This window comes from Corvus cornix, chromosome 4 (genome assembly GCF_000738735.6).
Source record: "Corvus cornix cornix isolate S_Up_H32 chromosome 4, ASM73873v5, whole genome shotgun sequence".
Classification (NCBI taxonomy): domain Eukaryota; kingdom Metazoa; phylum Chordata; class Aves; order Passeriformes; family Corvidae; genus Corvus; species Corvus cornix.
Window position 1 is genome coordinate 55,155,608 of NC_046334.1, and position 16,279 is coordinate 55,171,886.

Below are 16,279 nucleotides of genomic sequence, written 5' to 3' on the forward strand. Positions count from 1 at the left end.
AATGAACAGGTGAAGCTAGGAGTTCTCTTGAAAAATGAGAAAGTGGCCCACTTTTTTTAACAGTGACTTATACTGGTGGCAAATAAAAAGATTGCTATAAACTGCCAGCTGTATAAACTTAGATGCTCCGGTTACATTTTTCCTGTAAGCAAACGAAAAACCAGTCTCTTTACCCTAAGTAAGAAGAAATGCAACTTAGTGCCCCTTTCTGTTGTATGTTTGATTTAGAAATTTTGTATTGAAACTTTGTAACACTACCATTATGTGACGATCCAAAGTAAGGGCCTAAGTGCGAACAAATGTATTCAGCTTGTTTAAAACAATAGCTGAGAAATTGCTGTGAAACATCTCTGAATTGAAGACATGTGTTGCTTGTTTTTTTGCCTGTTAGCTTTTTCATTAATGGGATCCAGGATGTGTTGCAGACATTTTGTGCATATTTCTGGAAGCCATTGCTTTAATACTCAGGTTTCTGAGGGATGGAATTTTTTCAGGAATCATCTTGTGAAATTGTGAATTGACTTCTGGGATCAGAAGACAAAATGCTACTACTGTTTTTATCTAGAACAGTATAAAACATCTATGGGTTATCTACAATGCATAGTTCAGTTGACTCAGAAAATAGTATGTTGTGGTACTGTACAGTAGAATCATAACTGTCCAACAGCTTCATTCATACTTCTTTTAAAATATGTTCTGTAAGGTAAAGCGCAGAAAGAATTTGGACTTATCTTGACTTCCATAACCTTCATTTGTTTCAATGCAAATTAAGAAAAGTCTCTTCTTTCCAAGAGTTACCTCAAGTTTTAATTCTTGTTAAGGCTGGCTTTGTTGGATTATTAAGCAGACAAAGATTAGAAGAGCATTACTTGAAAAGTAAGACAATTTCTAGGGAGAACTGGGTTTCTTGATGTGAAACATGCAGGTATTTATCCTGACAGAATGGCTGAGGCTTGCTGTTTCAACAGATTTCTTCTCAGAGCTATCAGCCGTAGGAACAGTAAGAATACAGAGTTCTGTTACAGTCGCTGTGTTTTACCAGTCGCATTTACTTAAACTGCTGTGAGGCGTGTCACACTTAGACTGTATAGCTCTTAGCTGTTACTTGAGTGCTTAACGTAAGTAGGGTTTAATTTCTCAAATACAGCATAGTTATGTACAGTTGTCTTTTGTGTTCATTGCATGCTGCAGTTAAAGATTGTACAGTGTTCCTTACATCATGTTATGTCTTCAGGTTTGGAAGATGGCTTTTCTAGTTGCAGGATGGGATTTTTGAAATGCCCAAAATTTAGTGGTGTGATATTTCAGCAAAACAGTGATTGTGTTCATGTTATGTTGGTGAGGGGAAAACCCCCTGATTTTCTTCTGTCCTGATCACATGCTTCTTGAATAGAAAAGTTTTGGCATGTTACCTAGCGCAACAAATCAACTGAATAAACCAAGAGCTGTTATCATTGATAAAGGTTTATGGATATTTTTTTCTGGTTCATCTGACTGATGAATTGGTTAGTTGCTGTTTTATTTACTTGTTCTAATTTTGATTCATGTTTTCTAATGTTGCAGATCATGAGTCGGTTCAGTGGTGTTATGACAACTTCATTAACTACAGGTCCCTGATGTCTGCAGACAATGTACGCCAACAGCTGTCACGAATCATGGATAGATTTAATTTGCCCCGTAGAAGCACAGATTTTACCAGCCGAGACTATTACATCAACATAAGAAAGGCATTAGTTACTGGGTATTTCATGCAGGTATGTGTGTATTCTCATAGGGAACTTAGTTCAGTGTTTATGTGGCTCATAACGTTAGTATGGTTGTTATAATCTGCTAAAGCTTAATAAATGTTACTTAAATCATACATATCTAACTATATTGCCACCTAGTCTTTGTCAGGTTGCGAGGTGATGACTCAAGTAGCATGTTCTTTAGTCAAATGGAAAAGAAATTGTAGGCAATCTTACTTGTGTATCAAAATCTCGATTCTGGCATGACCATTCAGGAAGTAACTACATAAAACATTTCAAAGTAACTGCAGAATATGTAGATCTAAAATTATTTGTAATCTGATACCAAAGGGGAAGTATAGTGGTATATAAATATGAAAACCACATGATCTTTACAGAAAGAGAGTATTTTCTTCTGTGTATTTTTCCATATTTATATTTCACTTTCCAATTACATGAGTCAGACACTGGAGCAGTTCTGTAATCTGTAATGTGCTGTCACCTGCACGCTTTGCATTTCAGGTTAAGCATGGCCCAAGCTAGAATGCAGGCTGCTTGGGCTTTTGTTTGTTATTTTTTTGTTTGGCTTTGGTTTGTTTTTTGGGTTTTTTTCCCTTAGTCCCATCATGCTGTGTTTTTTCTCTTCAATATTCATCGTTAGGACTGCTAGTGTGTCTTTGCTGGCTCTTGCAGGTACAGAACGTGAATTGTCATCCTCACTGACTCTGGACTGTTGTGATAACACTTTTCCTAGCAAAAATGCATTTTGACACATCTCTGCTAGAGCCTAATATCTCACTTCTGGAGAGCACAGTTTTATCTTTAAGAGGCTGACCAGTGCCCATGGCATTTCCTGATGTTTCCTTGGGCTGTGCTCTCATGGTGTTTGAACACAAACACTTGCCAGTTGGTCAGCACTGTGCAGGTGAGGATGGTACAGGCCTGACAAGTGCTGCACTTACACACCTGAACTGGGGCACAGACTTGGGCACCCTGTAAATTGCCCCTGCCAAGTGCTGTCTCCAGGGCTCAGCCAGACAGTCTGCATCAGAAACATGTTTCCTGGGTTTTCAGAATACAGAAATACTAATGTCAGCAACTGCATGTCACTGTAATGCAAAAGGGAGATTATGGCTGTTGGCTGGTTTTAAATATTAAAATGGTTCTAAAGCCTTGCTTGCTGTAACCTTTCAGACAAGCAGGCTGTAACTGTGTTCAGTCCTTGAATTTGGGACATGTTTTCTGCATATTTCTAGGCGAACGCTTCAGAACGCATTCTCACCTACACCTTTAATGCTGTAAATGTTCTGAAAGACAAAGAACAGTTCAGCATTTCATTTTGGACCCCAGGCAGGTCTGAGTGCCACAGCTGCACTTTGTTTGGCACCATACCCCATGCCTTCTTTCACTTAATTGGACCTGTGGGGAGGTCATGTACTTGGAAGTTGGTGTGCTGTCAGTTTGTTTTATGTTACTTGGAGTGAAACTTCCCCTAATTGGTGTTTTCGTATTAGAATACACTTATTCCCATGGATGGGGAGCTGCACCAGTGTTGGTGCAAGTAGATTTTTTGGTCTGTGTGTTTTAGGAGTTAAAGATCTGACTTAGTAATTTTGCTCTGAATAGAGTAGTAAGTAGGCTTATGCAGATGAAAATTAAAGCCTGTCCAGAAGTCTCTTTGGGCTTCCATGGTCAATAGGTTGTTTACCACCTCCCTCACCCAAAATGCCTAATCGAATTTTTGGCGTGTATCAAGAGATAGCTATAGCAGACCTTTAGAAACTATTTGGAGTGGAAGCCATTTCAGCAGTTACTCTTCTGCTTTAAAGTGTTTCAGTCCATTTTAGTTTGTTTCTTCAACTCTTTAAACCTCCATGATAGTGTGATACCTATTTGACCTTGACTCTGAACCTTCTGTGATGAATTCCACATTGCTTTAAGTAACCTTCAATAGAAAAAATTTAAATACTCAGATGTTATTTACCAGCAGCTGAAGTACTTAAAATTGTAGTCTGTATACACATTACAACCTCACTGAGCCAATATTCAGGTTGTAGCATTTGGGGGCTCTTGTTCAGAAAACCTTAGTAATGAAATGCATACATCATCCTTTGTTCTCTTAGTACAGAACATGTGTGGAATTCCAAGTGTGGGCACTTGCAAAATGTGTGCATGTACTGTAGATAGTTTCTGCATGTAAAGGTCTGTGGACAACACATGGCAGAAGTTGATTCTTCAAACTTTCTAAATGTAAAAACGCAGTGTGAAGTGGAGAAAGCAGTAGCAGCCATTGTCCTGGAACAGTTTTCATTTGCTGCATTGTTTTATACTTCGGTAGCTACCTACTGTCCTAAAACCAGTCATAAAATTTCACTATAGAATTTTCTGTACTAATCAAGACCTCCGGTTTATGTCAGACAGTATAGGCTTGTGGTAATACTGGTTATGTAATCAGTACTAAGTACTGTATGTTTACCTGCCTTCAGTTGTGTGTCAGAGACAGATAAATGTGGAATTTCTGCTGGTGATGAATCATCTCTTTACTCTTCATGTTTAAATGCAAATTTGAATTCCAGTAAATCTGCCATAGACAAGCAAAGTGAATAGTAAAATAATTTAAAACTGTCAATAGTTCAGTGTATAGTATAGAACTTCTGGAAAGATAGATATTGACAAGAAGTTAAATGTCTTAAAATTTTTTTTGCTGTGTCTCAGATTTCTTCTAGTTTATATAATGCAAAACTTTTTAAAATAACTTTCTATATTGCACATCAGAATATGCAAAGTATATGTAAAATACAGCAAGGGTGATGCTTGCAAAAAGAAGTACTGATTTCTCAATGTTTTTTTCTGGATTTAGGCTGTTGTAGAAAGGGAGAGGAATTGGCATATGAACTAGGTATAGCTTATTTCTCCTACTTCTGTTAAGTAAGCATGTTTTATAGAAACATCTAAATAGGATAAATACTGTAGCTTAGTGTTAGCAGGGGATAAAGTAAGTCACAAGAATAGGTAACTCCTTAATGGAGGCTTATCCCTGATATCCATTGAAAACTAAGCTTAGAAGTGTTAATAGTAGCTGAAGTAACTGTGGTAAAGACTGAGCAAAAAACAGTTATACTACAGAAAGTAAGCTAAGGAAACAAAATAGAATTGGAAAAAGCAAGCAAATGACAATATCTTTAGGATGGGTCATCTTCCTCTTAGTGATTTTGTTTTTTACCAGTTGTCAAAAGCAGCCTAGGTTTTTATCACTGTATTTTCAGTCTAGTATTGAAGACAGAACAAGAACTGATAGTTGAAAATTTAAATCATAATTTAAAGGTGGAAGCAAGTCCTGTGGTGTTTTCAACAAAGAATGGGTTGGGTTGGAAGGGACCACAGTTGGATCGTTTGATCCAATCTCTCTGCTTAGAGTCATCCTAGAGCACATGGCACAGGATTGTGTTCAGCCAGTTTGGAGTATATCCAGTGAGGGAAACCACAAACTCTCTGGGCAGTCTCTTGCAGTGCTCTGTCACCATACAGTCAAGAAGTTCTTCCTCATGTTCAGATGGGACTTCAGTCAGTTTCTGTCTGTTGCTTCTTGTCCTATTGCTTAGCACCATGGAAAAGAGCCTGGCTCTATCCTCCTGCCACCCTCTCTTCAGATACTGATAGGCACTGATGAGGTCCCTCTTCTCAAGGCTGAACAGGCCCAGCTCCCTCAACCTTTCCTCATAACAGAGGTGCTCCAGTCCCTTCATCATCTTTATAGCCCTTCTATGCACCTGCTCCAGGAGCTCCATGTCTCATTGTACTGAGGAGCCCAGATCTGGACACTCCAGATGGACCTCACTAGGGCTGAGCAGAGGAGCAGGATCACCTCCCTCAACCTGCTAGCAATGCTCTTCCTAATGCACCCGAGGATACCATTGGCCCTCTTGGCCAGAAAGGTATTAAGATCAAGCTTGGAATCTTTCTTGGGAGATGTGACTTAGTCAAACACAAGCTATATATATCATGGTCATTACGAAGGATAAACTTAAATGACCAGTACAGGAAGTTAGATGTCAGATGTTTTGTGTTCTAATTAAAATCTCATTCCTGGTGCTACTCAGTCTTTGGTGCTTATTTCTTGTATGGAATTATGTATATTTGGAAGTCTTCACATAATCAGTCTCCTACAATAATAGAATGATAATAAAATAAACCTATGACATGAAGGTGATCACTGGTGCATTTAATAGTATTCATTTTGCTCTTCGAGAATGCAGAAGAATGGTGTAAAACTTCTTAATAGCTTCAGAAGTACTCTTGTGTGTGCTGCAGGCAGAAATTTTGGAAATCCAGGCAGCTGCCAGGGTGCCTTTGGTGCATGCTAACATTCTTTTGTCAGAAAGAACAAGGAACAATCACTTCTCTGAACTGTCTGTCAAGACTAGCATGCCACAATGTGTAGCCTTAAATCTAAAATGGCTGGATATTGTGATACTATTCCTGCTTTTGACCTTCCAAGTGCATTTGGATTTAGTGTTAATGTTTGACTGAAGACCCCTGATTTTGCCCTTTAGGTTCAATGATGTGATAGCTAATAAATAAGCACAAGCATACTTAAAATTTTAGAGGAGGGTGTGTAATTCTTGATAAAATTGTGATTAGAACTTGAAGTAAAGCATTTTCCTCTGGTGGTACGTGCCACTGTTTCCATGTGGGTTTGTCATGTTCATAAAAGCATTATAATTGTCTCTAAAGCATCAGCCAGATGGGCTTTCTGGGGCTGCAGAGTAATCTGTAGCAGAGATACATGGGCTGGCTTGGCACTTGACTATTCTTTTAGAGTGATGTCCAGATAGCCTAAATCTTTGGTGATCTTGGGGTTCAGGTATGTTTTGTAGTATCTTGCTTGCTACCACTAATCATCAAAAAATGAACCTATTTCCTAGACATACTTTGTATGATCCTGTGGTTTCTGTGGAAGCTTATGCTTTTTATACTCCGAAAAACATCACAGAATGGTTGAGGTGAAAGGGCCCTCTGGAGGATACCTGGTCCAACCACCCCTGTATTTACAGGCATTGGTATTATGCATGCCAGGGTTTCAGAGGAGTGATATAAACTACCTCCCATTTGTCCTTGTTTGCTCCCTTATGTCAACCTTGGTGCTTGCCTGAGCCCATTCTGAATTCTTTCAGCTCAGTGACCTGGCAGGCCACTTAGAGAGTGGAAGCAAGAATGGGCTCAGTCAGCTGTGCTGGAATAGTGCAGACCAGGAGTGAGCAGGAAAATGCAGCAGCTGGCAGATCACCATGGCTTGCTGTGGAGCCATAGCTTCACTGTGTATTTCCCCATAGAGTTGCTATCACTGATCCTGAAATTCTTTACCAAGGTGTGTGCCAACAAGCACACTTTGTAGAAACATCTGAAGAGGATAAATACTGCAGCTCACTGTTAGCTCAGGATTGAAGCCAGTCACAATAGTATGTAAGCACCTAAAGGTGGCTTATCCCCGATATCAATAGTCTAAGGAAGCGTTTTCTTCATTATTGGGGTTATTTCAATTCTTGTCCTTCCCTGGAAATGAAGAGTTAACTGTACATTTCTGTAACATTTGTTTTTCTTTGAGTATGCTTCAGAATGACACAAAGACAATAAGAAACAACTGTACCATTATAAATGACATGGAGAAGGACACTGTATTTGGGAAAGGTAGATTATTAGACTTTACTGTTTTAATAAGCATGGGTGAGACTGAGGTGCTAAAGGTAAACTGTATTGAATTTAACAGCACACTTGTCTAGAATGAATCCTAAATAATGCATTGTTCTGTCAATTTCTAGGAAGAGCTAGAACAGGTGAAACAGATACTTCTGTATGCATGTGGACTTCTGTTCTGAAAAATGAAACTGATTTTTAAACAAAACTTCTTTTGAAAAAAATTATAATCCCACAGCAAGGTGTGCTGTGTTTGTGCTAGGCCTGTGACAGATGAGTGTCTGGTCTAGTCTGGTTTGCACCTATACTGCTATTTAATTTTACAGGTGGTGTATTGAGTTGAACAAAATTAAGCCTAAATCATTACAGGCAGTGTGCTGTTAATCTCTATGTAAAGGAACCTCTTTTGGCTTCCCAGAGTTGAAATAAAGTGTAATCTCTAAAATCTTGAGTGACAAAATTTGCAAATTATTGAAGTACTTTGTTCTACTCTTAAAACGTGTTCTGGATATTACTTTTGTAATATATAAAAGAGAAGCACTTTCTAAGTAATTTCTTACTAGAGAGATACTCTGGCTTAAAATTTGATGTAGCTATTGCTTTAGAAGACCTGGGGTTTTAATCTATGAGGTGGAATTCACTCTTGACTAGGAAAGAAAAAAAAAGTGAAATATACCTAGGAATTTAAGAAAACAAGGAAGTACACAGTCTGTATTAAAGGAAAACAGCTAATAATGATCTTATTAAAAATGTGTCTTTTTGATGTCTTTCAGCCATTGTCCAACCTGTTCAATCTTTTCACTCTGTGTGTGTGTATATATATATATATGAGATGAGGTTATTTTCAATTACTGGTATCAAAGGGTTAATTGTAGTTACTCGTTCTGTTAGATTAGCTGTTTGTACAGAGGATATCATTCTAAGGATAACTGTCTGCTTTACCAAATCTTAATGAGCTAGGTATCGGAGCATCTTGGCAAGGCAGGCATTATTCCCTTTCATAGAGTGAGAAGCTTAGTCAGAGGGAGGTTAATTGATTTTCACCAAGGTCACACAAGTGTACTGCTGAACCTACATTTTCCAGCTCTGAAGCTGGTGCTGTAGCAAGACCTGTCTCATAAAAGGATAACATTGTAGCTTACTGGTCCCACAGTGGCTACTGCAAATGAAATGCTTGAAGCAGATGTCTGTAGTAGACCACAGTTGGCTTTATGTGATGTTGCAGACCTGTCCAGTATATGTTCCCTTCCAATACTTTGTGTTTGCATTGCTGCTGTTCTAATAATGATTATTCTCTTTGGGTGATAATTATTTTTTGTATGTTGCTTGAATTGTGTTTCAGAATATACACTTAACCACGGTGGTTAGCAAAAACATCTGGCATCTTGATTGTGTGTATAAAAAAACATGAATAGTTGAAGTGGTCAAGTAATGTGCCAAATTTAGATGAGGTTTGAAAGTTGGGATAGTATGTTTTGAATAGAACACTTAATCATCTTGAAATGGCTTCATTTAAAAATTGGCTGTGTTAATGAAATAATGTCTTTTTATTTAGGTGGCACATTTGGAGCGAACAGGGCATTACTTAACAGTAAAAGATAACCAGGTGGTGCAGTTGCATCCCTCCACTGTTCTTGATCACAAACCAGAATGGGTGCTGTATAATGAGTTTGTCCTTACAACGAAGAATTACATCCGGACATGTACAGACATCAAGCCAGAATGGTAAGCCAGAGTCTTGCAACAGTCATGACCTACTGTAGAGTTCTTGGAGTTTTTTGTCCTTTTTTTAAGTTGAGGTAATTCTTTTCGCTTTCCCTGAAGCTAGTTTTACAAAAATGGTTTGAGGAATGTCAATGGTATGGACTTGAGATCTTGTAGATGACTAAAGATTTTCTTTGTGGATACTTGTGCCTGTTCATGGGTTTTGCGTTTAGACCTCTGATGCCTGGACTCTGTATGCAGCTTGACTTAGAACAGCAGCTTCAAAAAGCCTGGAGGTGCTTGGAGTTGAGAGGTTTGGGGGTATGTCCTAGCACCCACTTGCATGCCTGAGTTAGGAAATGCCAGTACCTTGCTATCAGTGCTTCTGTTCTCAAGATCTGGGACTTCCTTTGTCTGATGTTTGCAGAAGGCTCTGAACAGCATTTCATGCTTTCTTAAAATTCTGAGGTGATAATAGTGGTACAACTCATGATATTTATTCATCAACAGAGTATTATCAAGGAAGTCAGAAGCCTGAATCTCTGCAGACAAGCAGAGTTCTGAAGCATCTTGCTTGTCTTTAAGGCTGTACTTTAACTGCCGGGTTGTACTAAGCTTTGGGGACATGGGAAGCTCTTCAGTTGGTGAAATTTTACTGTTGTGTAAGAGGAGTTTGGATTCATAAGCTGGAAAACACAGCATATATAATTAAATATATATATATATAATCTGTAGTATCTTAATGTACAATGTGTTTGAATCCTGGCTTAGAAATCTTGTTTCAACAAACACTGTCTAGCCTAAAGCAGGATCCTATGGCCTTGGTTGGATTTTTAAGTTTAAAATGGCTACGGCTGAACTGTACTCTGACGCAAAACATGGATGTTTGCATTGACTTCTGTGGCTGACGGACTCTGACATTAAGCGGTGGCTCTGGCTGTGTGGGTTACCATGGCAGGTACTGAAGCAGCAGCAAGAGTCTGTAAGGGGCATATGGCCAAACAGGAGCCTCTCGTGAGACTTGTGTGTGTGCTTTTTGCTTTGGACTTAGACACTTGCTCAGGATGGCACCGCTATTTTAAATGCGTGAGCATGTGTGTAAACTTCAGTTAGTCTTAAAACTGCAGAATGAGCTGAAAATAATGGATAACCTTCGTTTCCTTCAGTTGTAGAATTTCTGTAAGGTGCATCTTAAAGTTTGATTATCAGTAACAAGCTTTTCCTTTTTTGACAGGCTGGTGAAAATTGCCCCTCAATATTATGACATGAGCAATTTTCCACAGTGTGAAGCAAAGAGACAGTTGGATCGCATCATTGCCAAACTTCAGTCCAAGGAATACTCACAGTACTGAATTTATGCTTTGAACTGAAGTTATTCAGAGGACAGCTTTAAGAGATGAAAGGATTCAAAGTTCAAGTTGTGCTCTTCACTTTGGTTCAATAATGGCCTTTATTTGAAAGCTTTTTAATTTTTCTTTACAGTAAATATTCCATTCTGATTTCATAAATTAAACATTTATGCCTCCCTTTTGTGTTGACACTGTAGCTCATACTGGAAAAGCTAATCAATGTTTTGCAGTTTATTGAAAGTAGTTCTATATATAACAATGTTATAAGCATTTCTTTAGAAATGGTTGAAAATGCTTCTAAAAATGTGATTATCGACCATGGTATGCATGATCGTTGTAATTGTTGACATTCCTTTTAGAAGTTGTGAAATGTTACAACTTGTGCTTCTGTAGACACAATCTTTGGCTTCAGTACAAGGGTACTGACTTCAATAAAGTCTATTTATACTAATTTTGTGCCACAGTATGTCAGTATTTCTGTTGTTCTGATTGAAATATGAGAAGCCCATTTAGTCTCTCATTAAACTGCTGTCTGATTGACATGGCAGTAGTTTAATATTTTAATATTTAAAGTGCAGATGTTTAAGCAGCACAATGATGATATAATATGATGCATACAATGTTGATCCCTTGCAAACTTGTTAAAATTATTTAGGAAAAATGAAAATGCATGTAGATGTGTTAGGAGAATGCTTTCTTCCAACATAGCCCAAAATATTTCTCAGACAGAACTGTAGTAGCGTGTCCTATAAAGTAAAGGGTGTATGGCCAGGTAGAAATTGCCCTGCTGGGCAATGTTCAGGTACTGTTTAGGATCAACGCAAACAATAGCATAAGTGACACTGTAGGTCAAATCACACTGCACTGTTGTAATTTTGTAGTGATTTTTTGTGAAATATGATTTGACAGCATAATCCCATGGGGAATTTGTAGTAAAATCTGATCAGAAGGCTGGAGCACCTCTCTTAGGAGGACAGGCTGAGAAAGTTGGTGGTGTTCAGCTTGGAGAAAAGAAGGAGGAGACCTTATTGTGGCCTTAAAATACCTCCAGATGTTTTAGAAGAAAGAATGGGGCTTTTTACCAGGGCCTATGGTAAAAAATTTTACCAGTGACAGGGCAAGGGCCAGTGATTTTACTCTAGCAGAGTGTAGATTGAGATTTGACATAAGGAAGAAATTTGTCACTGTGAAGGTGGTGAGGCACTGCAGCAGATTGTCCAGAGAAGTTGTGGGTGCCCAATCCCTGGAGTTTTCCAGGTCAAGTGGGATGGGGCTTTGAGCAGCCTGGTCTAGTGGAAGGTGTTCTTGCCCATGGCAGGAGGGTTGGAACTAGATGATCTTTAAGGTCTGGTTGAACCCAAACCATTCTGTGGTTTAATGAATTTGATCAGATTTCAATTTTTCCCTCCCCCTGGAATACACTGAGCTTTGGTCCTTCTGCCAAAGAGCAGCTGGATCAGCTCTTGCTGAAACTGGTTCCCTTAGGAAGAGAGGTGTGCTGTTGTCATGCTGTAAGGCTGAAGCAAAAATAGGTTATGTTTGCAGAGCTGGTAACTAACCTCAGACTAATTTTAAGCACTGATATTTGGGGTACCCTATCCTATATAGCAGGGGGCTATAAAATTACTTGGAATAATTTGAGGATTTTCTTCCAGTTCCAACTTTTTTTTTTAATTGCTGTTTATATGATGGGGAGTAGAGAAGTTTTTAAAACTTTGTTAGCAACTGAAATAGTAATAGTGAAGATAAAAATGTCAGATGATTAAAATTTGGATTTATTATACGCAGTGGGACTTGGGAGTCTGTCTTGGGTTTGCTAAGTGAGAGGGAGTGTGAGATGAGTCTGGACTTTCCTGCCCTACCAAACCATTTTCAGTAGGAAGGAAGGAAAGAGCTTCACTCTGCATAAAATGTTGAACTGGATTGTATTTTTGACTGCAGTTAGAAGGGATTTTATTTAAACCAGGAATTCTGAACTTCTTAAGCAACTGGATTTCAAACTAGTATTGCTGAACATGCAAGTGTTAGTTTTGCAAATTCTTGCTCTAGGATGACTCGGGCTGGGTATGTGGGGTTTCCTGATAACTTGCTTATCCTCTATTTGGGGAGCAGAGGGGGCTGCTTTGTGCAATGCTGAAAACTGGCTGCTCCCCAGGTAAGAATTTCTCTAGTATTTGTGTGCAGCCTTCAGCTGAACAGTGTAGAACCACCTTCTGCATGACTTTCCGTAGGTCTGGCAAGGGCCACAGAAAATTCTCTGCATGAAATGCCTCAGGGACCCCAGAACCAGCTGGCATCAGCTGCTGTAGCTTGGGTCCTTGGGGATAGGGGAAGCAGATGGCTATGGCTGTGAGTGGAACTTGACACAGGAGAGACGTTGGCTTGTTTTTGGTGCTTTTCTTTTTCCTTGAATTGTCATACCTACAAGCTCAGCTTGGGCTGTGACAGCTGACCTGGGATCTTTCACTCTGCTCTGCCTTTGCTACCAGGAATGCAAATACTACTGGCCAAACTCATGTCGTCTGACAGCTGTGCAACCCTGCCACCTTCCAATTAGGCTGGTGACACCTGGGCTTAATTGGAAGGCTGGTGGTGTTCCAGCTGTCACCGGGGACAGAGCAGGCCTGGTGCCCCCACCCCTCCTGTGAGCAACAGGAAACAGCTTTCCTGCTGGGATGCTGATGGAATCTGGGGGATAGTACTTCAGGAAGACATGGAAGCCTTGACACCTGGAGAACCTATTGCATTTGATACTTGCATGACACTTGTGTATTCCTGAAAAACACTCTCCTTTACTGAAGAACTGACAAACACAGCACTCGAAATACTTGGGTTTAGGACTACAGCATTTTCTTATAGGGGACTGTGTGTGCTGCATATGGAGTCATTCCTTCACAAAGGATCGAGTAGTGGAGAATGGCCCCGGGGTCGGAGTGGCTTTGTGCAGGTGTGCTGCCCAGTACTCATCTCAACTGAGGGCATTCAGGCATTCAGGGCAGAAACACAGACTCACTTAAATCACTGTGGATACCTTAGAGTTACTGCAAATCTCACTTTTGATGTAATTGTAGAGCCATATAGCAATGGGAGGGTAGCCAGGTGTCTAAGGAGTCACTCTCTATCTCTGAAGGAGTAATGACAGGGACAGTAGGGCTTCTTGAAGAAAGATGTTTCCTGACTCCTAAAGGGAAGCTGTATCAGGAGCTGCCTCCTTAGCTACTGCTGTCTCTGGTACAGCAGATGTGTGCAGAGGAACTTGGGTTTGAGAGTAGCTCTGGATTTTTTTAAGTTCAGTGTTAACAGGTAAAACCTTGTTCCCATTTTTCTGATGGGAGAAATGTCAAGGTTGCCCAGAGAAATAAAGAGACCAAGAAGGAGGCGTAGGAATTAGACTGCTTTATCTATGAGCATGGGGAGGTTGCTGCCTCCCTCTTAAACATGTTAAAAATACTCGCAGCTCTGCCCATCATCAGAGCTCTGGCTGCTTGTCCTTACATACTTATGCAGAATGCAGTAAATAAGGGGAAAAGTTGGAAATCAGGAGTTTGCTGGTGTCAAATAGAAATTCAGTTTCTTCTGTTTTGTTCTGTGAAAAGCCACAACTGACTGCAAGACACTTGGGCTCTTTCTGCTAGTCTGTGGAGTGACGGTTCCCAGGTAAAGTACAGAGCTGCCCTGAGCAGCTGCAGCATTTGCTGTTCTGCTGTGTTCTCTGCCTCAGTGATGCCACTTCAGAGTGTTTAGACTGCTAGCCAGGGAGTTTGTGTGTTTTGGAGTAGAGAGGAACTGCTCCTTAGGATTAACTGGTTATCTGCTTTGGAACAATCTAAAAGGAAAAATGATGTGTTGTTTACTTAGAGTGATCTTTTTATCACAGACATTCTGATGTTTTTTGAAAATATTTGGTTTGTATATAATAAACTATTTATAGTGTGGGACTTTTGAAAATATGGATTAGATGACAGGAAAACAGTACTAAGTCAAAGGAGTATATTTTTTGAAAAGAGGAAGTCTTCTGTCTTAATTGTGCTGCTGTGTAATACCTCAGAGCAGTAAAGGGTTAGTATTGGCGTGAGGTAGTAACTGTATTTAGGTTTGTTAGACACAGAGGTAGTTACTAATGGCTAAGTAGATGTGATTAGGTGCATATCTTCATTATGGAGATACAAAGAAGCAACCAGTTAATACTGTGTTTAGATTTGTAGGGATTTTATAGCACTTAGAATTTTTGTCAGGGAATAGAATAAATGGTGACTCCATGCTTTGCCACAGTCTGATGTCATAAAAGCCCCTGAACTCTTGCTTTTGGGAGATCTGTAGGTACTGCAGTGCTAAAGACAGATGCTGACGGTCCTTTGGGGTTTACAGGAACGTCTTCGTTCTTTGGACCTGTGCCCATTCATGGAAGTTAGAAAGTAGCTGGTGTGGGCCAGCCTGGGTTGGTACGTTCTGTATCACCACCTCCCATTTTGGCATCAGGGCTTGTGACATAGCTTTGGTTTGTGATGTGTAACTTTCAACCTGCACTGCTACACAGTGCATACTGGAAACTGCTCGTTATTTGCCATAAGAAATGCAGCTTAAAGTGAAATTAGCTTTCACTGTGTCATTTGAAAAGATACTGCAGCAAAAGTTAAAGGGCAAAGAGTTTTCCTTCCATCCAGTCCAGCTACAATTATTAATTTGTAATCAGATTGCTCTAGTTCGTTTCTGATAACATATAGCAATAAAAAGCCATACCCCACACCATGACAGTAGAAAGCAGAGAGTTATATTCTAAAGTACGCAAATTTATTCACTTACTGTAGTTTTTGAGTAGACATTTATCTTGGTTTTAGAACAGCTGAGAGTTTTAATAATAAACATATTTTACTATTAGAAGTATAATCGTACTCTGGTAGTTTGTTGACCTTTCAAAATTATTTAACTTACTCTGGTAGTTTATTGACTAAAATTATTTGACTTCATGACTATGTATGTGACATGAGATTTATGTGAAGCAGAGGGGAAAAATGATCTACTTGGTCAACCTAGTTCATTTTTCTACTAGTACCTCTGGTGGCTTTGTTTTGGGGTGTGTATGCTTCCTGGAACTGTTCCTAGAACTGGGCATTGGTTCCCAGTAATACAAATGCCTCATATTACTAAGCTTGAAACAAGCAGCTTTAAAACCAGAATGAAACCATTATGAGAGCATTTGCCCCTCTCTTCACTTTTCCTTTCACAAATGACAAGCTTGGGCTGCCTCTTAATTGGCACTGATGCATTTGAGATAAGTGGTTGGCATCAAGGAGATCCAAGCTTCCATTATCAAGGGATTAAACTAAATATGGTAACAGCAGTAAAATAACATTCCTGTAGCAGCAGTAACAAGACTAGTTTTGCTGATTGTAGGTGTTCTGACCTTACGGCTTCAACTCAAATATAGTGGTTTCTCAGGAACACAATGTATGTTGGACAGATGATAAAATAATTTTCATTTGTGTACATCTCAGCTCTGAGTGGCTCTTCCAGCTGTGAAAGCTATGCAGTAGTTTTGTTGTATAGAAAAATAAAACAGCACAAATTAATGTTGATAATAAATATTTCTTGTGGCTTTAAATGTGTTATTTTGGGTTGGTCTTATTCCTTTAGCTAAAGTAGGCCTCTTGCCTTCCATTTGAATTAAGTGTTTATTTTGTGAGCCTATTCCATTCATGTTCCCAGCCTCATTGCTTCCAGCAGCATAAACAATAAACACTTAGAGCATCGGCTCTTACTGGGCTCCATTGAGTGGAGGGCTACTGGCGGACGTATTTCCTGAAT

General features: G+C 39.4%; 1 protein-coding gene across 1 annotated transcript in view; it reads left to right on the top strand.

The window, feature by feature from the left end:
- The window catches only part of DHX15 (DEAH-box helicase 15), a 51,942-nt gene extending 35,866 nt beyond the window's left edge, over nucleotides 1–16,076 (top strand). Inside the window, exons 12-14 of the mRNA XM_039550313.1 lie at nucleotides 1,564–1,754; nucleotides 8,977–9,146; nucleotides 10,360–16,076. Of these exons, the coding sequence (XP_039406247.1) occupies nucleotides 1,564–1,754; nucleotides 8,977–9,146; nucleotides 10,360–10,477 (479 nt within the window). The 3' untranslated portion in view covers nucleotides 10,478–16,076. The remainder of the gene's footprint in view (nucleotides 1–1,563; nucleotides 1,755–8,976; nucleotides 9,147–10,359) is intronic.
- The last annotated feature ends 203 nt before the right edge of the window (nucleotides 16,077–16,279 follow it).